Source organism: Gallinula chloropus, assembly GCF_964237585.1.
Source record: "Gallinula chloropus genome assembly, chromosome: 2".
Classification (NCBI taxonomy): Eukaryota; Metazoa; Chordata; class Aves; order Gruiformes; family Rallidae; genus Gallinula; species Gallinula chloropus.
This window is the reverse complement of record NC_140086.1, coordinates 153771814-153796215: the sequence shown is the minus strand read 5'-3', so window position 1 is coordinate 153796215 and position 24402 is coordinate 153771814. Positions and strand designations below refer to the sequence as shown.

Here is a 24402-nt window from a genome sequence, read left to right as displayed (position 1 = left end):
GTAGTGTCAGTTGAATTCATCAACTGAGACATTTTGGGAAGTACTTCTGGTAGCTTTATTAAAAAGCAAAAGCAGAAGCTACAGAGCTGAATAAGAAGTAGGATAAAAACTGTAAAAAATTACATAAATCAAGTCCTTTGACTCTTTGTGATAAATACTGACACCCAATTCCATTCTCACAGGAAACTGTGATTTTCCTCTTGCACATTAAATGCATATTTCAGATGATCCCTTCTTCTCACATTATTTTTTTCTCTAATGGTTTAAACATCATACCACAATCCAAGACATATTTGTGGTTCATTTATATGCCTGCTAATGATATTTTATGCCTGAAATGAAAACTTAAAAAATATATTACTACATACTAATTACCTAGCTGAAAACACAAAACCAAACTCCCTGCCTTCTTCGTCTCTAAGCCCTGCTAACTCAATTAAAAGCATCTAAATTTGGGTTCCCGGTTGGGTACTGTATCTGCAAATTTAGATTTTAATGAATTAAAGTCTGTGTTTCTTTTCAGAGTACTTGTACAGTCATCTTCATTTACTATATATAAAAATCACCAAGAGATAAATATAGAATTCTGAAAACACCATGTTTAAAAATAATCTCTTCAAGCGTGGTCAAGTTCTTCAGAGATAATGAGACTAGGAAAACCCAGGCAACCATGACCAAGTGCATCAAAGTGATACAGCACATGATGTGATTTATAGGTAGTCTGGCAAAATATGCCTCTGCTAGACAGTGACCATCTTGAGGATAGAAAGGAAAATATTATTTCTATAGATATAGCATCCCTGCTAGGGCAAAGGGATAAGCAGTAATACTCTTACTACTCTTGTTAAATATGTGAATAAAAGTGAAAAGGTGCTTCTCCAGGAGAAAATCATGTCTTAGAAAGGAAAACGCCTCTGCTTTTCATTTTTTTTGGGAAGAAAATCCCCTAAACCCCAACAACCTCCCTACCTTGATACCTCCTTCCCACAATGTTCAAATTCACTAGTGAGACCTTGTACACACACACACACACACACACACAAAGGTTCACATGAAAATTGAGAATATGCAATATGAAATCCAGTAAGCCTTGCAATCCACACTATACCCACAGCCTAGTGACAGAATGTACAATCACAGAACCACAGAACCGGTTTGGGCTAGAAGGGACCTCAAAGCCCATCTAGTCCCAACCCCTGCCATGGGCAGGGGAACCCTCCACTAGCCCAGGGTGCCAAAAGCCCCATTCAACCTGGCCTTGAACACTGCCAGGGAGGGGGCAGCCACAGCTTCTCTGGGCAGCCTGTGCCAGGGTTTCACCAGCCTCACAGGGAATTGTTTCTTCCTTATATGTAATCTAAATCTACCCTCTTTCAGTTTAAACCCATTGCCCCTGTAACCAGTCCCTCTCCAGCTTTCCTGTAGTTGCCTTTATGTACTAGCAGGCTGCTATAAGGTCTCCCCAGAGCCTTCTCTTCTCCAGGCTGAACAAGCCCAACTCTCAGCATGTCCTTAAAGGAGAGGTGCTCCAGCCCTGAGATCATCTCTGTGGCCCTGCTCTGGACTTACTCCAACAGCTCAATGTCTTCCTTGCACTGCAGACCCCAGAGCTGGATGCAGTACCCCAGGTGGAGTCTTACAAGAGCAGAGGGGCAGAATCCCCTCCCTTGACCTGCTGGTCATGCTGGTTTTGGCCAGCAAAATTACTCTATACTTTAATGTTATACAAAAAGTTGGCTTTCTGGGCTGCAAGCACCCATTGCCAGCTCATGTTGAGCTTTTCATCAATCAATAATCCCAAGTCCTTCTCCTCAGGGCTGCTCTCAATAAGCAGAAGCACAAAGGATTATACAGTCACCTGTGAAAAAAAAGAACAGACTGTATAATCAGCCTTTTCCTCAGAAAACTCCCACAGCAGCCAGAGATGGGAAACTTCAATCTCCACAAACATTTTCAGTGGTCAAATCCTCAAACTCATGACAATTTTTGGAATCACATGCCCAACCTTGGGAGTTCCATGTTTGCACACTGCAAATGTCAGAGAAGCATCCCAACTACAGTAACTGCCAGTGAGAACAGTAAGCAATGAATAAACTCTTTTTCCACAGACATACTTTCAGAACTTAATGGAGATGACTGTGGGGGAAGACACATCTGACTTCTGCCCTATCCCTTTCACGTCACACTCAATCCCAGCCAAACATGCAGCAGGAGACTGAGCAACGCTGGCCACAAGAAATATGCAGTTGGCATCCACCCAGCTCCCAAATTTAAAGGAAGTGTCCCATTTTTAGGTAATCATTGATCTATGCTCCATGAGATTTTCAGCTGAGGTTGGTGTAGCTCAGTAGTTCTTAAATTCTCAAATATATTCTCCCATGAAAACATTCAAAAGGGATTGTGAAGTGATGTTAGAAAAGGTTCAGAAATGTATAAGCTGAAGGCATCCTACCTACTCCTGGGTCTCTTGGGTTTCTAGGGAAGCCAATAAGGGATAACACATTAAAGAAGTTTGAGGAACACTGGTCTAATGCATAGATGAAAATATCTGAAGTAGCAGAGAGCAAAATAAGAACAAGGGAAAGTCAGTGTGAAAGAGAACAGAAAAAGAAGCCAAGAACAGACTGTGGAGGTCAACAAAGAATTGAAATGATGAAAAAAGCATTGTACTAAAATGAAAGAAAATCAGAAAAACGTAACACAGAATACAGAAAATAAAGAAGAAACTATGGAAAGAAGCAATTTTTGGTCATAACTAGTAACTGTTAATATTTTCTCAAGTGTTGTTTCTTTTTCTTGGACCATTTCTCTTCACCTGCTGAACCCGGGAGAAAACTTGAGAGAAGAGTGACAGTAGTAGTTTTGAGTAGACAGTACAAGTACTGGTTACTGCTAAACAGAAGGAAAAAGCAAAATAAAGGACCAAAATTCAGTGCATGTGTGCGTGCATGTGTGCCATGGCTAAGGATCTAGCAGATTGGGAATATATTCTTGAAGAAAACTGCTATCGATTCAGAAGGGTCTCAGAGAATGAGTAGATGGCACCCTTTTCCATAACAGAGGTAACTAACTATAGACTGAGCATCTTCAGTTTGGTTTCCACAAGCTTTTCCAACATGCATTTAGTATGTTTCAGCCAGCTCTCCCAATATGGAATAGTTTGCTCTTAGATAATGAGGCCAAAACTAAACTTGCAGAATCAAATCTGACAAACAGGCTGTGAGAGTTTGGCTTGTTCAGCCTGGAGAAGAGAAGACTCCAGGGTGACCTAATTGCAGCATACCAATTCTTAAAGGGTTCTACAGGAAAGTGGGAGAGGGACTGTTCACCAGGGAGTGCAGTGATAGAGCAAGGGGCAACAGGTTTAAGCTGAAAGAGGGTAGGTTTAGATTAGACATTAGGAAGTAATTTTTTACTACGAGGGTAGTGAGGCACTGGAACAGGGTGCCCAGAGAGGTTGTGGAAGCCCCATCTCTGGAGGTGTTTGAGGTCAGGTTGGACGGGGCTTTGGGTAACCTGGGCTAGTGGAGGGTGTCCCTCCCCATGGCATGGGGGTGGAACCAGATGATCTTTGAGGTCCCCTCCAAGTATTTTATGATTCTATGAAATCCAGGTGCAAAATTACTCTATACTTTCATGTTATACTTTCATGTCCTAGAAAAGACTAATGAGGGACAAGAAAGGGCAAAAATATTATCCTTCAATACGATCCTTTTTCTCTTAAAGCCAGTATGATTAGTTGTGAGAGCAGAGTACAGGCATAGCTGAGAATGGGGGTCTACTCCTGGCTCTGCATCTGATCTTAAGGTTAGTCTTGGTCAAGACAGTTCCTTGTCTGTGCCTGAGCTTCCCAGACTGAAAAGGCAAGATAATGATACTGTCATAGCTTAACCCCAGCCAGCAGCTCAGCACCACGTAGCCATTCGCTCACTTTCTCCCAGTGCAACGGGGGAAAGAATCAGGAGTAGAAGTGAGAAAACTCCTGGGTTGAGACAGACAGTTTAACAGGTAAAGCCAAAGCTGTGCACACAAGCTGAGCAAACTCAGGAATTCATTCCCCACTCCCCATGACAGGCAGGTGCTCAGCCATGCCCAGGAAAGCAGGGCTCCATCATGTGTAACGGTGACTTGGGGAGACAAACGTCGTCACTATGAATGTCCCTATCAGAGCAGGTACATGGGGGTCTGCTGTGTTGATGGTATCTTTATATAAAGTTCATCTACTTACAAGAGTAGTGTCTCATTCAAAGCATTTAAATGATATCTATCTATACTGCTGGTAAGATTCATCACTGGCAAAGACGTGACATCTCTTACATTAGTTTTTTTCTGTAACAGTACACAGGCAAATTAATAGTGTTCTTTAGCATACATCTCCTTCAGTACTGATGTGGCTGAGACCACTGCATATTAAATTTTGTAAATTATCACTGCTTTGCTTTTCACCATATATGTCACCAAATATTTGTAATTTCCTCATCCTGAGGAGTGAGAACATCCTTGTCACCTTCATTTGTATGCTTCTATTAGAGATTGCAAATATTGAAAGATAAAAGGTTTAATTTTTTTTTAAATGCCAAGTAGTTTTTCATTAACACTTAAAGCGTGTAAATTATATTTCTGCTCACAAATATTTATCTAGACGTACATGAGGATGCTGTTGCTGTACATGGTATTCTTACACAAGCATACATGTGGGTATAAAGCATCCACTGCTGAATAAACTTCTCTAGGTACCTGACACTAATAAAAATATATGAAAACAGAAAATGTAACAGCATTTAAAGGGCTAAGAAGGCCTGTCTAAACACAAAGTAACATCCTTACCAAACATAATTATAGGCTTTTTCTCTGTCATAAAAATATTGGCAAGATCTAGGGATTCTGACTGGGCTCCCACTCGCCATCAGCTGTGTGCATGTACAGCCTTGGTGTGATGTCAGTTCTCAGATTTTCCTGCTGCAAGCTTTTTTCCCCTTGTTATCTCAGTAGACGTCTTCACTTTGGTAAGATGGATATTGAACTCCCATCCATATTCCAGGAATATGCACACAGCGAGCAGCTCGGCATCAGCTCACACATGAACAGCCTTAGCTCCCATAAAATATTCATTCATTTAAAAAATATTTGCACCCTGCTGTCAAACTAAGACAAATTCATAGTGAGCTTCAGAAAATAGCTGTTTTAATGGTAAATGATGTTCCAGAAACCTCTTTCAGGCTAAACACTCTCGTCAAAATTATTTTAATAAGAAAGATTAACAATTTCAACATTAGCTGCTAATCCCCTTTCATTTGAAACTGTGCTGATAAAATTCTTTGCTTGTCATTCAAATAGTAAGTAATAATTATAGATTTGGGGCCTCCATCTCTTGCTTCATTAATAGTAAATTGCATGGAAGTCTGAAGCATAAAGTCAGCTTTGATACATCTCAAAATGCAATTTCCATAGCTTTCCTTAGCTATGTACAATTAATTACAGAGTTAATAAGGGGAATATGTTAATGAAAGGAAAATTATTCACTCAGACCACCTGGTCTTATCGAATTTCTTTAATATGTTTCCTTCTTTCTGTGAATTTGGGTGACAGCAAGAGCACAAATCACTGAGTGCATTGCTAGCCCTTTAGTATTTTTATTTGCAACCAGTCAAAGTCCACTTAAATATGAAAAGAATGTAAGAACAAGTCAGTCCTCAATAACTGCATTTGTTCTCTCAAGTTCAGTACCTTTTTCTAATTTTAAAACAAAAATGCTTCAACAGCTTTATAATTACCAGCCTCTCTTCAACGCTCAGAATATAAATATAACATAAACAACATGGAGAAACTGCCATTTTTTGTTTATTTTCTTTAAAGAAGTGTGTTGCATGGGCACACATATTTAATAGAAGAAGTACCGAAACGTGCTTCGGTTCACTGTGCTCTGACAGCTACTGGAGCTCAGTTGCTACAAGCAGTAGGGGTATTGGGTTTTCAAGGGAATTTTTTAGAGAGTACAAACAGCCCGGTCAGAAGGAAGCAAATCTTCACATAAGTCATCTTAAGAATAGCGCAGTTGTGATGCGTAGAGAAGCATTTTTTAAAGACCCATCAAATCCAGAAACCAGCCATCTTCAACAGACATTAATGGATTTACTACTAACCAGACCAAGGACAGAAACATTTTAGGACCTGGACTCCAGCTCTTGTAGTCACTCCAAAAAGAAAAGGGCAGAGAATAATTCCCAGAAAAGAGGTCATACTTGAAGGAGATGATGCTTGTGAACAGCTCGTCACCCCTCCCTCCCATTCCTCACTCAATGCAATGGCACAGTAAGCAGCCAGAAACAAGAGGCAACTTGTGATGAGCCATGAACAGAGTTTTCAGCTAGGAACCAGAAGCAATGTTAGAACATGAGTTTAAGACAAGAGGACGAGGGAGATGTGACAGCATTGATGGAGAGCCACCAACTAGGAAAAAATGAGGATATTAATCTAGCCTGAAACAAAAGAAGATATATAAAAGAGAGAACTCCATAGCACAAGTACATATTTTATAAAGGCAAGTTGGTGGGGGGGGCGTGTGTGGAATATTTGAGGGTAGTAGGCTTTCATATTATCTGGTTTAGACCAAAACCTAACACAGTCCTCTTTTATGGAACAGCAAATGCTGTCTCATCCACAGGCGAACTTCACAGATTATTTTAATGCTTATCTCCTTATCTTAAAATGTTTCCACAGCTGTGTTGTGGGTGCATATGCAAAATTTTATCATCACAGGAGCATTTTGTCTGTGTCCTACACATTAAATTTTCCAAATACCACCAAATTCTGATACCTTACTCACAAAACACTGCCAAGTTAAGGCCTAATCCCAGAAAGAGTTGCAGAAATCAAAGTCTGTTTTTTTTTTTTAATTCTTGCGCTGAAGATGAGAATAAACAGACTTTGTTGCATCAATGGGGGGGGGGGGTGTGTGTGTCAAACTGCCTTCATTACCAGTAGCATCTTAACCACAGCATTTCTGAGAGCTTCTGCTGACGTAGCCCATGTGAAAAGAAGGAGCTCTCCAGAATACCGAGTTCTCCTGGGTATCTTACACTGCAAAGGTGCAAAAACATAGTGCCAGTATGATCTCCCCTTCTGCAAGTACCATGAAGCCGTTCCAAATTTCATCCTGAACTGTTACATGTTTAGTAGCTCTGACATTGTAGTCCCATGTACAACTCTCTTGATCTTAGCTGGTGCACCACGTCTGACAACCTGCGTAACCTGTTTCTTTATCCTACAGTGCGTCAACACTCACCTCCTTCTCATGACTGAACTCTGCCACCAGTTCAGACATACACTGTAACATGTATTGTCATCTTGGGCCTCCTGTCTGAGAAGACTTCCTAAACCACCATCCTTCTCCTTCTAAACAGGCATTTCCACCTGTTAGATCCAACCTATGATTAACTGCTACATCTGCTCCAATGAGTTATCAGCGACTTAATACATCATGTGAGCATGCACAACAGGATAAATACAGCAAAGGTAACTTCACTGCTGAGGATTCACATCTGGAGCCAAAAGACAAGCCTCCTGGATGAGTGTATCTCTGGTTTCTGCCACTAATGCAGCTCTGAGAAGCAGCTCAGGACCCAGTAATGTCCCTTGGCTTTAATCTGAAGTATCAAAACCCAGATCTTTTTCATCAAATGACCTGCTAGAATCTCTTGGTACTTGCTACAACTGTCTTGCCTTGACATTACTGTGCTGCCATTCAGTGAGGCCTGGACAGACTGAAAAGTTCCTCCTGGGTGGCAAGGAATGTAATGAAATTCAACAAGGACAAGTGCAGAGTCCTTCACCTGGGCAGGAATAACCCCATGCAGCAGTACAGGTTAGGGGTTGATCTGCTAGAAAGCAGTGCCATGCAGAAAAGGACCTGGGAGTCCTGACAGACAATATAAGTTGACGAAGGAAACAATGTGTCCTCATGACAAAGAAGGCCCATGGTATCCTGGGGTGCATTAAGAAGAGTGTGACCAGCAGGTCAAGGGAGGTTGTCCTGCCCATCTACTCTGCTCTGGTGAGGCTTCATCTGAAGTATTGTGTGTAGTTCTGGGTTCTCTAGTACAAGAGAGATGATGGGAAAATACTGGAGAGATTCCAACGAAGGTCTATGAACATGATTAAGGGGATGATGCACCTCTCTTATGAAGAAAGGCTGAGAAACCTGGGTTTGTTCAGCCTGGAGAAGAGAAGGCTGAAAGATCTGATCAATGCATATAAATGTGTATAATCCATATACGTGAAGGGTGGCTGTCAAGAAGACAAGGCCAGTCTCCTTTCACTGGTGCTGAGTGATATGACGAGGGGCAATGGACATGAACTGTAATATAGGAAGTTCCACCGCAACATGAGGAAAAATTTCTTTACTGTGAGGGTGACAGAGCCCTGGAACAGACCACCCAGAGAGAGGTTGTGGAGTCTCCCTCTCTGGAGACTTTCAAAACCTGGATGTGTTCACGTGTGACATGCCCTAGTTGAACCTGCTTGGCAGGGGGGTTATACTAGATGATCTCTAGAGGTCCATCCCAACCCCAACAACTCTGTGATTCTGTGATTACCTGGATGTTCTGGGAGAAACAGAAAAAAAGTTCCAACAGCCACGAAGTTTGGTTTCAGCGATGGCAATGATCTTTTCTTGTGCACGGAGTTGCATAAGCTAGTTTTGTGTCATATTTTTCTCCAAATGTAACGCTTTTAAAATTAGTACTCTAGAATATTAATAGAAAAGTTTTCTTCATCTTTCTACTAAAAGCCCTAGGAAATTATGCAAGTGGTTAAAAGTGTTCAACCAAAGTAGCTCAAACAAAGCTGGAATAAATACCTTATAGTGAAATTACAGACCAAGAGGTAGTCACAGAAATTTCTGAGTTATTTCTAATCATGAATACATTTGGGGAAAACAACCGACAGGGAAGAATTTAGGGAAAAAAAATCTAAAATTAATTTCATATTGCGTTCAAGAGGAATGTTTTTCTTGATTTAATACTGACTCTGTAATTGTCATTATTTCCTAAGGCTCATTCAACAAGATTAATATAGAAAAAGGGAGGCAACTGAACATGAAACAAATAAAAATGGAAGAATCAAAGGGTAACCTGTTCATGAATATTTTTTCTGAGTTTTATTGATTAAATCTATGTAGTACATACATTCATTTATTAGATTTATGGCTCTATTAGTAGAGCTGGTTTCATATGCAATGAGATACTTTCCACTTTTCTTTGCGGCTTTTCTTTGGTCTTATACTTCAAGTCCTGGCTTTAAACAAACAGAAGCAAGTGTTTCAAAATAACTTAAACATTTAGGGGGGAAAAAAGATGAAAATATAAATGTCATTTCATCAGCAAATCTTTCAAGGAGGCAACCAGCTCCACTTGTCCCTAAAAAGGCAGGACAACTCAGGGAGAGAGGGGCAAAGATTTTCCCATCTACAGTATTTATGTCTTTTGGGGATATTGGCTAGCTCGTCACTGAGTAAGGCAATACACAACAGCCTTTTCCCTTGTGACTCCTCTTGTTTGTGATGAAATGGCTTTTAGGGCCAAAGCCTTCTTGGGACTTACACTTCATGAGGCTCCTACAACTATTTATACTGGTGGGACTGGAAGATAAGTTGGGATTTAGACCCACTTAGTACATGAGCAAAGAGTTTATCCTTCTAGCTAAACTTTGCTACTGACTTGTTTCCCTTCCTGTGAGAGGGAGACCTTTTTTCCTTAATTTTTCAATAGCAAGCTTTTTAAAGCGTATTATTTCGGTACTTGGAATTCATAAAGAGATAAATTACTGGTGGCAGATGGGAGTGAGTGTGAAAAGACCAAAAAAAAAAAAACCCCACCCTAAAAACCTACTAAATAATCAAACACACTATAATAGTGACAAAGACCTACTTTTCCATATCTGCAGTCATCACCTTTGTCCCTGCTAACATTAATCATTTCCACAGCATGTGTCCCTGGGCAGTGCACTGCACTCACACACCCTGCATCATGCTCCTTCGCTCAGGAAGTTTTGTATGTATATATTAAGCTCAAGGTGGAAAGTACACCTGCACCCAGCCCAGTGCTATTAGTCCTCACAAGTTGGAGTTTATTTATTGAGAAGAGTGTGTTTAAATGCCTTTTGTTCATTCTTTTGCTGCAGCTTCAAGAATAAAATCAAGGGATTTCAGTAAAACACAGTGCAGGATTTAACAAATATTTTTTCTTGCTGGAATGTGTCTTGTATCACACAATCCCCTAATCTTCCATGCTCAGTTAAAAGAAAATCTATAGCTGCTGCCCCATAGAGATAATTTCAAACAGAGTTTATTTTATAAAAAGAGACTGAGAGAAAATTGCTTAGAAACCACCAAAAAGTTGCTATGGGGAGACTACAGGACACCAACGTTACCAAAAAACTCAGGTTCAACCTTGGAAACTATTCCTCAGTACCCTTCTCAGTCCCACAGCAACCCTGCCACTAATCCAGCATCAAAATTAAACTGGATGCAAAATTCAACATCTTGGGTTGGACTGATGTCTCAGCAGCAGGTCTCTGTCCCATGTGTCCCTAGTTCAGGTAATGTCCCAGGAGATGCTCACAGGTGCCCACTCCTCACTCATCACTGGAGAAAGTCCTTTTAGGTTTTGTAGGCAAATTGCCAAAGAAAAGGGGACCAAGTGGACTTGCATGCGAGGCCATTTCAGTTCCTAGTTCGTTTCTTCCCACTGCCTCATTCAGCCCAGTTATTAAACTTTCTTCTCATTCTGAAAAGTCCAGTACACACAATCACAGACTATTATTATTTCCAATATATACAGCAGTTCCATGCTATTATGGAGAAGAATCTTTGACTTTCAGCTTAAACAAGTACCAAAGAGGACCTCCTGAAAATTCACATTTTCTGAAATTCTATGGATAATATTTCAAATTTTGCACATCTTTCTTTACCGGGAAAAAACCCAAACAACCCAAATCAAAACCAAAACAAAACCCCATCTCTGCTTGTGTATATATACATATAGGGTATTCAGATAACAACTTCAAAATATTGTAACCAAAAGCATACTCTCCCTTCTTGCATACACTCCTTACTGTTCTTAGTTTAAAAACTCATAAAAAGATTGTAATTATTTTAACCAAACAAGAGTGACAATACGTGAAGCAGATGTGGGATCCAATCTACATAATTTACGTCCTGAACTTGTGCTTCAGCATGAACAAAACAGACTCCCTCATCCACACTGCAGATGTCAATGGGATGGTACAGGCACAACAGGAAGGTTCCCAAGAGAAATCCTCCCTCTGCCTAGATTGTCTGGAGAACTTCATTGCCACCCACTCACATCACGAACTAGAAGGGAAGTTTATGGACTCAAGTCAACACCACCACTTCATCATGTGCCTAAAATGTAGGTATAAGTTAGAAGCCCAAGTCAGGTAATTAAATCTCCCTTGGACACCTTCAAACCCCCCCTGGTTATCTTACTAGACTGCAAAGGGATGCACTGTGTGTAATTAAGACTTCCCTTGGCACTTGAAATATAGATGTGTACGTGTGAATAAAGTGGATGGAAATCCACTTCTAAGTTCCTACTTTTTCCCTTGCTGTGACCTTCCAAAAACCAACTGTTTTTTTGCAAAACCAACGGTGACCGAAATGAGGGCAGTTCTTTGTTGTTTCTCATGCTGCAACCAGCCAACGACACAAACACGATTGCATAAAACATGCTCCTCTAATTACAGTTTTCAAAGTGCTTGGATCTTGTAGAAAGACAGAATCAAAAAGTGCCATATGGGCCATCCTCCTGCTATAAATGTGAGGAAAAAGAATGCAAAAAAAGGAAAAAAAAAAGCTCTGAATGTTGTTATTGCTGTCCTTCTGGGCCTCCTGAGTCCTCCCTGCTTCCTCCTGCCAACAGCACAAACTACCTCATGCTACAGTCGGCAGTGCAGAGACATTGTCTTTGCCATACAAGAAAGTGGCACAAACACAGAATTTTTCTCTTTGGAAGACTGGTTTCAGTGTAAGTGAGGAGATTGTTTCACAGCCACATGGGTTTGGAAAATTCCTGGTTGCTCCAGACCTCAAGATGGACTCCATAAATGATGGACTAACCACAAGAAGTAAGTCCTCCAAGAAAATAGCACCTGTGGCCAACCACAAACTCCAATAAAACCAAACCTGAGGTGGCTTGGATACCATTTCAAGTGCAACCTGCTAGCATGTTCCAGCTTTGCAGAAATGTTTCTGACCAATGCTATCTCTAAGCAAGATTGCATAGAGTCATTCAGCAGTTGCAGACACCTTTCTTTTAACCTACTTTCATTACGGTTTTATTCTGCTTATAAATCAAAATAAATTATTTCTTGGTGCCACTTTTATATAATAAGCCATTGTTTTATTTTCTCTGGGGAAGTCCTGGCACCTACAAACAATAATGACTGAAGAGCCTTAGCCCAGCTAGCTGCTACTTCACTGCACGCTGTGGAGCCAAAAACCACATTTACAGAACTGTAAGTGCATTTCCCCTGCAAAGCAGATGGCATTTGACATTCCTACTAGGCCTCTGGCTAATATTTCTCATTGCTTTTTTAGGCACTGAGATATTTTTCACCGAAAATATCTACCAGATTTAAATGGTAAGAGGATTGTGGCAGCAGGAAATAGGAAGAACTGGAAAACTTCTTGTATCGAATGGTATAAAAGTTGCAAAGTGGCCCATCGCTCTCCTTGACTTGTAGCTGCAGGGCAAAGGGGAGGGCAAGGTGAGCGCCTTCTGTTGCTGAAGTCCACCAAGCCACAGAATCTCCAGAGGGAGAGAAATTCAAGCAACTAAGGTATTACAGATATGTGCATTTAATTTTGAGTAACACATAAATTGTGTCAGCTCTTCGGTTTCAGTGTGACCCACGGTGACACAAAACACAAGCATTTCTGATCCAGTCCAATCAGCTGCTTCATTGCTGTGGCCGAGCGATGCTGATCTTCCCATGTAAACCTCACCCAGCTTCGCCTTCCTCAAATCTTGAATTTACAGTTTAACTACTTCCCTTAATAAAACATCCCACCGCCTGCCTGACCCTCCTATTAGGCTTGCCCTGATATCCAGGCTCAATGCATCCATTCGATTCTAACCCATATTTTCTTCCTAATTGTATCATCTGTGTCTATTAAGAACATTTTTTCCCCAGCCTGTGTTTCAAAGCAGATAGGCAGGCTCCCCTGAATCACTGATTTTTGTTTCTTCAGTTTAGACTAAACAAATGATCTATTTTTACTCACTCCGTGTGGTTTGTACTCTCAAGACACTACAGCATTTCTTTTACCCTTCTTTGAACCCTCACCATCTTAGATCTAACACATGCTGCTAGATAGCTAACATATGTATGAGTTCATTCAGGGTTAAACAAGATTGACTGAATTATGAGCACAGAACACCCTAACAGTGATCTTGACCAATCTGACCGTTTTTTAAAGTTTATTTATGGCCATATGAAAACAATTCTTGCTTGCAATTTTGCAGAGATTCCCAGAGCCAGAATAAGTGGTTCCCACACGCAACTTTCTCTCCTTTAAGCTTGGTTTTGTGATTTTTTTTATTTTTCCCTATAATATAATTAGAAACAATTGTGCTCAATTTACAGTAGTTGCAACTGTTTGCAAACATTAAATGCCTATTCCCATCCATGTAGGAAACTTTGCTGTTATTTCCACACAAATATATTGCCTTAGAACCTTTCCGAAAGCATTTCAGATAACTGTGAAAGAAAATCAAGTGAATTTTAATTCCAGTTAGGCAAAAGTAGGGCAATAAAAACTATGACAAATGATTTCTGTCATGGGAGCTACCCTTCCAAACCGCATGCGTTACATAAGATTTTAACATGATACTTATTTAACTCTTTTTTTGCAGGGTGGGAATAGGCAGGGGCCAGGCAAGAAGTATTTACTCAGTATGACATACTGTGATGAAGCATTTGGTTTATAAACCCGCCCTGCTTTTGCTCAGTTTTATAGTCGACCTGATCAAGGCTGAAGTAGGTCAGCAACTTGGGTGAGGTCAGCTTAGCTCTATGGGTTTTGCTTGCCTTCACTCCAGTCTCCGTTATGTGAGGTGGTTTGTAAGAACTTGAAAAATATGAGAGAAAATAGAACTTTCAAATATAAGTCCAGAAAAAGAGAGAAAGAAGTGGAAAAATTATGACCCAAAAGTACAGCATGGTGAAAAGAAGTTTTCTTGTAAGAACCCCCACTGGTGAGTCGTCTTAGCAGCATGTAAATAAATCAAGAGGGAAGTTTCCAAAAGCCTGGCAATACCGCCAACTGGGAAGGGTGTTTACTTTAGATCAACCATAATAATAGCTAGCAGAAACCAAATATAGAAAGCAAAAAAACACCTGTCTCATCATCTTCACCATCATCTAACTTCTCAGCTAATTTCGATGCTCTCTACCAAGACAGCAACTACAAGGAGGAGGGGGATTACTCCACAGCTCTCCCAGCAGGACACTCCCACAGAGACACACACAACCTGCAGCAAGTCCCAGGCACTGGACTCTGTAAATCATGGACGGCTAAAACACAGACCTTCACATGCCCATCTTCCATACTAATACTGGTCGCAAGTTGTGTTGGAAGTAACTCAAGTTTCCTAGTGCATACTCCATCAATATCATATATTTTGACCACTTCAACACTTCAGATCCAGCTTTGAAGAAATGCAGTCAAGGACAACAAAATTCAGGCAAGGCTCTGAATTCAGATCCCTTTTTTAACAGTAATGGAAATAAATTGTTCCATATCACTAATATTCTGTTGACTTCTCAGCTCAGATACCTCTGCACACTGAAGAAACACGAGAAAAAGCAGCAAGAGGATCAGAAATTTAGCAGCTTTCTTCAGTTGTCCAAGCTGAGGTAAATATAAATTAATAGAACAAAAGGACAACACAGGGCTTATCTCTCTTAAAGCAAGCACATAAACAATTCCTATGTCCAAGATAAAAGAATGTTCCCCAGAGACGGGAAAAAACCCCAATTTAATGCAAAAGAACTGGAAATAAAAATCCCTTTAGTTTTAATTATACAAAACTAAGATTACCAACAAAGCCCAGGAATATTTTAACCTGTGAAAAGACAGCTTCCTTTTCTTTAAAATTTATCTCTTTCCAAAAGCTGAGTGGGTGCCTTAAATTCTGATGTCATTTCTCATGCCGTAAAGACAAGAATTCCTTACCAAGATCATGTGACCGGTGGAGATGTCCATGTTGGACTGGACTGGCTCCTCACACCAGGATGACGTGCTGCTCCGAGCCGAGGGGCTGGGAATGGGCCCATCACTAAATTGTGAAGAAACACTATTTATTCGGGAAGCGTGCAGGGGCTCCGGGCGATCAGAGGTTTTCACTGCCATGCGCTGGCGGCATAGCTCCTGGAGAGAGAAAAAGGAAGAAACAACCTACGGTTAAGAGTAATTACAAGATACAGTCTACTAAAGACATATGATGTACAATATGTTTCCAGGGCTGGAAGTGTTTTCCCCCTCGCTGCAGTGATTTCTGGGGAAGCTGTCTGTTCTGTTAGGCACATCTACAAAGAGATACTCAATGAAATTACTATACGATGACTACCCTAACCTTTCAAAAGTGTAATTATGACTGCACGCCCATCTCCTTTTAGATAACCAAAAATAGTATTTTGGAGCTTGACTTCTCTACCAGATATCCTTTTTTCCCCTTAATATTGCGCCGTGTTCTGTGAAGCCACTTTTGAACTGCGCAACCTCCTGAAGTTAATGGGGTTGCACGGGAGTAATTGAGAGAGCTACTTGGCCCTGGATATGCAAACTCAGCAAGCTCAAGGCAACTGAATTGATGTGCTCTCCAGTATAAATCCTAGTTGATAGATGCCTCATTTCTCTTCATTAAAATAGCAAACTCACAACACTTCCTCCCTGATGTGGGGCAGAGAGGATGAAGAATGACATTAACGAAGAATAAAACCGAAAATCTGTCATTGTATTGTTTAAGCAGCTTTGGTGAAGAGAGAAAATTCAAGCTATTGCACATGCTAATGCAAAGCCATGTTAAAACACTGAACTCGATCGCACTGGGAATACATATTTTCAGTTGCTCCCATGCATAGAATTCACGTAAAAATACAGACTTCTGGTTAGGTAACAGGAAAGCCTGCTGATAAAGCCAACTCCTTACAGCAGAAAATTCTGACTCTAATGGGATAAACAGACCCACAGTTACACCGTCATTGTTATAATGCTTTTTAGAATCAGTTCTGTACGGTGAAATCCCAGACAGTATAATAAAATTATCATTTTTTAACATATGTCTATTGTCCATGAGAAATACTTGGCTGCCTGTGGAGCACAGCAAGACCAGCTAGTCCGTAGTATCTGGACATATTGCACACGCGGTGTGGCTACACATTTGTCTCAGATTACTCATTCTGCACAGACGAGTACTAAGAGCACAGTCTCTTGCCTCAGGCTAACAAAATGATACAGTCTGAAGAATTCATACTATTGAAATGCCACAGCTTCTGTTTTCTTATTTATTGATAATATAGTTGCAGCCCAAGTGCCATCAGTAGGAGGATCGGAAAAACTCCATAAATCAAGTGCAGTAAAATCTCCTTTTCAGAGAGGAGTTACAAACATAACTTTATGGGTTTGCTTTTTTTTTTTTTAACCTTACAAACTTTAGGACACTGAAGAGGGATCCTAACCCATGCAGCAGCAAGCATTCAAACAAACCCACTGACACCATTACATTGAATCTCCTCTTGCTACCAGCATGGCAATATTTAAAGACCTCTTCCAACATTTTCTTCTCCCAAATTTCGGTTTACTTGCTATTAGAGATGCTTATGTGGAATTTTGCTATTTAATGGTGTACAGTACACAAGAAATATATTTAAACACATATATATATGCGCACATGTACACTGAGACAAAATTTCTATCAGATATAAACAGAGTATTTTTTGTTGCCTATTACAAAACTACAGTCATCAGAAGTTTGGAAAGCACAACTTACTCCTTGTATGTGCTGTCAGTTGTTGGAATAACTGTACAGAGTGGCCTGAATAAAACCGCTACCTGACACCATCACTTCATTTTGTGCATTTATTCATTTTGTTCACATCATGTAAGAATTAAATTTTTTTTTCTTCGAAAAAGTAGTGGGCTTTTTCACATTTGACTAGAACGTTTTCTGCCACTTCATACTAAAGTTATCTGCTGTTGACCTTAACAGGAAAAATATTGCCAAAAAACCCCAAAACCCCCTCAAAAATACTTTGGAATGGAGACACATATATAAGCGTTAGATAAGCCAGTTAAACTATCAGTATTAAGCCCAAGATATTTTAATAAAGAAATAATGTTATTGCATTCTTTTTTTCTTTTTTTTTTTCGGATAGAGGGACAAAGAAAAAATCTCTCCTTCTCCTTCTCTCTGATGGATCATGCACATTGTAACAAAAGATAGCAATAGTTCAAAATGGTTATTAATAACCTTGGAATGACCTTGTGGTAGTGCAATTTCAAATCTCTGCTTTTAGCAGATTTTGGGAAAAGTATAACAGTGCGGAAACTTTTTAGACAGAAAAATAAATCTACAGCAAACCAAAACGCTGTTCAGATGTTTAAATATCGGCCATTCTCAGAAGGAATGGTTTATTGGACTAGGCAAGAGTATAATAAGTAAAGGTATAAAAATATGTAGTCTATCACATAACTGCTGAAAGGATGTGTCTTCTAGCCAGCATGCCATGTGGTGTAGATATGAATTTATTATATTCTAATAGACATCCTGCCACTTGACTCACCCCAGCTCTGTGCTAACAATAGCATTTGTACTCAAACAGGATCTTTGTTTTTAAGTTGATCTGTTCCTGCTGCTCATATCCTGCCTCAAGTCATAATCCTCTGCTTTTACAAGTGGTTGCTGTGGAAAGGATTATAGACCTCTGCTAACAAAAAAGAATCAGGTTCAAGTGAACTCTAAGAAATTAATATACCATTTTAACGCAAATGATGATGACAAAAGAAGCAATATTATAGCTAACTGATTCTAGAATAGATTAACCTCCAAATAAAAAGAGTGTTTTGGACCTAAAGTATTTAATATGTTACTAAGAAGTGGTTTAAAACCAAATTTAACATGTTCCTGGTCCTCATGGAGGGTAAGGTTGAGAAACACAACAAATGTAAATAAGTTAAAAAAAAAAAGCCTGATTTCAAATATTACCATATTTCTTTCCTGACATATATAAAACCAAAACAATTATTCCCAGAACTGCCGTAACTGTCAAATGCCTTAAACAAAGCAACCGCGTCACCGCATGCTGCCATAAAACATGTTTAATGTAAACAGGAAGGTCAAACCATAGTTGTAGCAAAAACATCACTGAATTTCTTGATTGGTGTTTTAAATCTCCAAGACAATGGGGTTTCCCCTGCCTGAAACCAGAAAGTTTTTATTTAAATTTATTTCCGGATTGGCCTAACAGCCCTTCCTTCCTTACTCCCAGTCAGCCCAGCCCAGGTTGAGGAACCTGCCCCATCCCCACATGCACATCAGCAGGACACCCAAGGCTTCTGCTTCTTCAAAGCCACCTCTCTGTTAGTCCAACCATTTTGACTCCCATTTGGGATTTTAGTGCAGCACTCCGGGGATAACACAGTTAACATCACCACTTATAAAAGCTTTGACATGGGGAGTGTTTTGGGGGGCCAAATGGGTTTTTCTGGACATACAACAGAACCATTAAGATTGGAAAAGAACACTAAGATCATCAAGTCTAACTGTCTGTCCGATACCACCATGTCAAATAAACTGTGTCCTAGAATCCCATGACTACACATTTTTTTGAACACCTCCAGGGATGGTGACTCCACCACTTCCCTGGGCAGCCTGTTTCAATGCTTCTTTCATTGAAGAAACATTTCCTAATATCCAATCTAAACCTCCCCGATGCAACTTGAGACCATTTCCTCTCTTCCTGTTCCTAGTTACTTGAGAGAAGAGACCAACCTCCACCTGGATACAACCTCCTTTCAGGTAGTTGTAGAGAGCCACCAGGTCTCCCCTCAGCCTCCTTCTCTCCAGGCTAAACAATCCCAGTTCCTTCAGCTGTTCCTCATAAGACTTGTGCTCCAAGGGGACTCAGTATGGACTAGGGAGGTCCAATTGAGAGCAAGGAAATGTCTAAATGTGGACTTGGGTTTGCAAATCCTTGAGATGTGCAGCTCCAGCCCTTTCCTGTGAAAGGCACTGGGAATAGTGTAGGGCACACCACATTACGTGTTCGCAGGAAAACACCTTACCTGGGCACTTCCAGGGGTACTTCATTTCAGAAGCACACAAAGCCCTGAGGTGTTAAGACCCTCATTAATATGGTATCTGTTACCTGTACAGTTTTTGCATGCTTAGGTACGCCCTCCCCCACTCTCCAAAATCTCTACTCTCATAAACATTGAGCAAATCAGCCATCTACCAAACCACAATTAGAATTTAAACTTGACACAAATGTCAAAGCTGCAAACTGTGAGAGTGACACGAGCTGTATTTCTGTACCCTCTCAGCATGTACACCATTAAAAATATTTTCTAAGAATGAATTCAATTTACTGCTGCACTTCTATATTTAGCCGAGTGGCTGAGGCTATTTCTGCCGTACTGCGACTCAGTAATGTCTAGCCGTTGTTTGTGTATAGCTCGAGTGCCATTCTTCATTTAAAAACATCATTTACACCTAAAAAAGCAATCATAATGCATACAGTGAAATATGAAGAAATGATCCTCCTGACCCTTCGGGCTATGATCTAATGGATGGGCTGGACGTAAACATTTATTTAAAAGGTAATTTGAAGTTTATGACATTATTTCCCATCACATGGGAATTGCTATCATACTGAGGCACTTACTCTGTTTTTTATTTCCCAACATTTATTATCAAACTTATGTGGTGGTCACATGCAGTATATAATGGAAAAGTAATATTGCTGTGTGACAAAAACTGCCATAACCAAGATAAATATTCTGTAAATAATGTCCAGTTAAATGAGTTCAAAGTACAGCACAATGATCATCTGTAGAGAGCTTTTTATTTGAGACATAATTGATAACCTCAAACAAACCATAAACAGTATTCTCAGAAAAACCCTGGACCCCTTCCAATGAGGTTTTAAAGTGTTCCCAGTACTTGATTGTCCTCACAGAGACAGGGAAAAGCAAGAACCAACAATTATTTCCTCAGGTACAACAAATGGATTTTCAGATCCAAGCAGCCCGCTTGTGAGTGAACCACACTGTGACATAAATGTCCCTTAGCCACATGCAAAGGAGACTCATTGTGCCTAACGGACAACGAGCCATGTGAAGGGACAGCCAGCCTAACCACTGTGTTTTGTTAGATGGGTCTCTGAACTGTAAGAGATGAGGAAGAAACTCTCCTCTCCACCAAGGAAGCATCAAGTCTGTTCAGAAATGAACCCTACAGATACCTGTCCCAGCCACCAGAAGTGTTAGACGTCCAGCCAAGGACAGCAGCAGTGCTTGCTGTCACTTGGCAGCCATCAGCATCACAGAAGGACAAGCAATAATTTGGAGAAAGTATACCTTCCATCAAGCTCAACTAATACAGACAGTATTTGGAAAATCCATTAAGAACACACAGATTACTAAAATGCTTGGGTTTGGAGAGAAAACTACATACATACCCTAACTAGGACTACAGACAAGCATGCAGCTGAAACCAGTTGGAACTGAGGACCAACTTCAGTGGTCAATATTGACTCTTTTCCCCTGTTCTATTTGCAAAAAATGGGATTTGAAAACCACAGGACAGCACATTGCAAGCAGGAGATCTGACCTGAGCATCCCAGATAAGGGATGGCCAACAGGCAGCTTGCCTTTCCACTCATTACTCTTAAAAATGCGCCACTCCACCCCAAAGCTGCCTTCAGTGAGGATGTCAACGTTGATTAAAATATATGTGCTTAATTCAAATGCACTATGTGTTATCTTCAGGTAGTTCGAGTCCAGTCACTGACCATGGTACATGAATTGTTCCCATCGAGCGGGTGCCAGGCACATTATAAATGAAGCTGTTAGGACCAAAGTCAATGAAAACAGCTTCATATGCAAAATGCTGCTCTTCTTCCCTAGTCACATTCATCTCAAATCTGCTTAACAGGAACCTGGGATCGGAGGGAAATTCCAACTTTCCAGTTTATTTAGAAAAAGAAATACAATTTCATTACTATATAGTAATGAAAACTATCTACTTTTGTAACTGGTGTACAAATTTACAGAATTCCAAAAATAAAGTCCAGGAAACAGGCCTGACATTTCCACACTCTTGAAGATCTTTGGCTTAACTGATTCAAATGGTAATCACCTGAGCTAGTCCAGAAACAAGTGTGGTGCAATTATTTTCAGAATTAATAAAACGTAAGAGAGAATAAACCCTTCTGTGGTATATAATTATTCCAAAAATGCGGGCACATTAAACAAAGAAATCACTGTTTATTAAAAGTGATAGCTGAGTCTACACCGAGCCCTTTCAACCTGACCTGCTTAATATTCTATCAGAAACAAATCTGCTGAAGCAGGCATGATCACAATAACACTGGAATCATTTTACATGCAAACCAAAATTGTTGTGTAGAAATTGTAAATTAAAAATGCTGACTATTAATGCTAATGGATTTGAGGCTATACTTTATAACAATGTCGTGAAAACTAAGGATATATGTAACCTTTTACATGTTAGGTATGGAAGAATAAGATATTTTAAAATGCTTTTTTTCTCAGCTTTAATACATTTAAACAGTAGCCTCTTTCCTTTAAATTAAGGGGGCATTATATAGAGGATGAGCTGAGGTTTGCATGTACAGCACAGGTTTAACTACAGATGCTAGAGATGTCCTAACACTGTGAGATTTAAAAAATGAAAAAAATAAGGTAAGCTCAATTTTTTAAACAAATGAATCTAGGACTACAAACATCATTATTCTCTAACTAAATTTGCTTAGTGTTACTACAGGGTGAAGCTAAAGTCATTTGGCTGCCTTTGTTTTGCTTTTGCATACTTAATATGCTTGCAGGTGTTATAAATTTAACTTTAACTTATTTACTCTGTGTGTAGCTTTGGGGATAATTACAGCTTTATTACCATTTATTTTTGAGTTATTGAAACATACTTTCAAGCTTTACTTTCATTTTAACATACTTTTTGTCCAGGAGTAAAAGAGCTGTTTACATCTGTGGAATGTCTGTACATATATTTTCTATCCTGCCCAGAAAAGGCTGAGATCAGTATGCTGTCAGGAAAGGAACAAAGGGAGATGCTGGAAAAATGACTGAGAGTGATATTTTGGGACATGCAGCATCAAATGTATCATTACATATCCATACTCTGCGCAATTCATATTTATCTGGACTTGTGTGTGATAGATTTTCGGAGAAAAAAAGAAGAGGAAAGTAAAATGTACTTATCTGACTGTCAATATTACAGCCTTGTTCTGCCCAGTTCAGTTTACAATCTGCCCTCGTCCTGTACCACTCTCTGCACATCGGGGTGTCACTTGGAGTCTGGGTGTAGGGGTTTTGCTTTCTTTGGCTTTTAAAGGCGGGGCTGCTATTTCACTTTGGGACCACTGTGCTGAAACACAGGCTTGAGACTCATTTTTCTTACCAAAACCCCAATTTTGGTTATGGTCTGTGAAATTAAAATTTTCAATTTCAAGTGTTTTCCTGGTGATGACTCATATAATTACACCTCCCCTTTCTTCATGTACACAAAGAAAGCAGGGGCCATGCCGGAGGGGAAAGGCCAAGACAACATGGCTATCTTTACAGGAAAAATGACTTTTCCTTTATTTGTATTGATTTGGTTTATTCCCTCTCTTTACATTCCAACATTTGCCCAGTCTTATCCTACCAGATCAAACAATCAAAAAAACCCTGTCACACTCTTGTATACATCTCCAGAAGCCTGGCAGATGTGAAGACTTGTGGCTTGCACAGAACCGAGGACACTGACTAGGCAATACAGCTTAAGGAAATCTTTTTACTTTAATTCTTTTGGTAACCTCTCACCAATGAAGCAGACATCTAAATATCCTAGAAGCTCCTGAAGGAGGGAGAGGTCTTTACATGGCTCGTGTCACCAAGGAAGAGGTGACATCATAGCTTTAGTGATACTTCCCTGAAATAATGGCTGCATGCTTTCCCTGCTAGCTATGCCAGGAAAGCACAGGCGTCTTAGGGGATAATCCTTCTTTCCAGAGGATCAATGAAATTTGAAGACCATGCTGGTGTTACTCTACTGGGGATGTTTCTCTTATACAAAAATACAAGAGACCACTCTAAATGGGACTGTGCAAGTGAGTATCGAAGTTTACATCCTTGATTTCTAAAAGAGGGAAGAGTTATATGCAACAAACTTAACATGACTGAAGCATGCTGAACTTCACAGACAGAAAGTATTTGGAAAAGGTTAATGATTCTTTAAAGCAATTTGAATGGGTATTTTCCTTATATATTGTCATCACAGTCATAATGACATCACGGTGCACTCTCTTAGGAATTTAAGACACAGTTTGGTCACTTCCAAAGAAACCAGGGACAATCACGAATAGGAAAGATCTGTAAACCATAGCCCTGAAGTCACCTGAGATTCACTGGTGTAAAAACACCCAGGTTTGTTCTCAGGATGTCCCTGACAGTGTCTGAGCATTACTGGCACTGCATTTCAGATAGCTGTAATTCTGGAAGCAGCAGGGAATGTGGTTTACCTACCGACCATGAAAAAAAAAACCAAGAGAGAGAAAATAAGAGATTTTAAGGAGTAACTAGGACAGAGAAAGATCATGTATAAAGCAAACTTCACCTTTTCCATATTTTCATCTTAACTAACTCAAACACACGCGCACAAGGGCACAGCTGCTCCTTAATATGAATTTCCACAGCAAATTCACCGCTAGCGCAGCGAGAGCCGTGCAGCACAGTATGGGTTACAAACACACCGTACGAATGATTGAATTAACCTGAAAGGCCATGCAGAACCATGTGCAGATTTATCATGTGTTCTGACTTTGTCTAACCCACCCAAAGCTCAACCAGCTTCCAGCAGATGCCAGTGCTCTAAAAGATAACTGCCACAAACGTTCCCTTTTCCACTCCCAGCGTTTATAGTCGCCTGGGGCCCGTGGGCCCAAAGATGCAGTCCCAAGGCAGCTGTAGTTTCTCAGGAAAGCCATACATTAAGGCTGTGTAGTCCACTACATTATTGCTCTGCAGGACTGAGAATGGGAGATCATTTCCGTTGGAAATAAGAATTCCCAGCTCACCGGCAG

General features: G+C 40.1%; 1 protein-coding gene across 1 annotated transcript in view; it reads right to left on the bottom strand.

Annotated features, from left to right (window-relative positions):
* The window catches only part of PTPRN2 (protein tyrosine phosphatase receptor type N2), a gene marked incomplete at both ends in the record, with an annotated part of 656586 nt that overhangs the window by 70845 nt on the left and 561339 nt on the right, over positions 1-24402 (bottom strand). The window contains one exon of the mRNA XM_084279942.1: positions 15257-15451. Coding sequence (XP_084136068.1) covers positions 15257-15451 — 195 coding nt within the window. The remainder of the gene's footprint in view (positions 1-15256; positions 15452-24402) is intronic.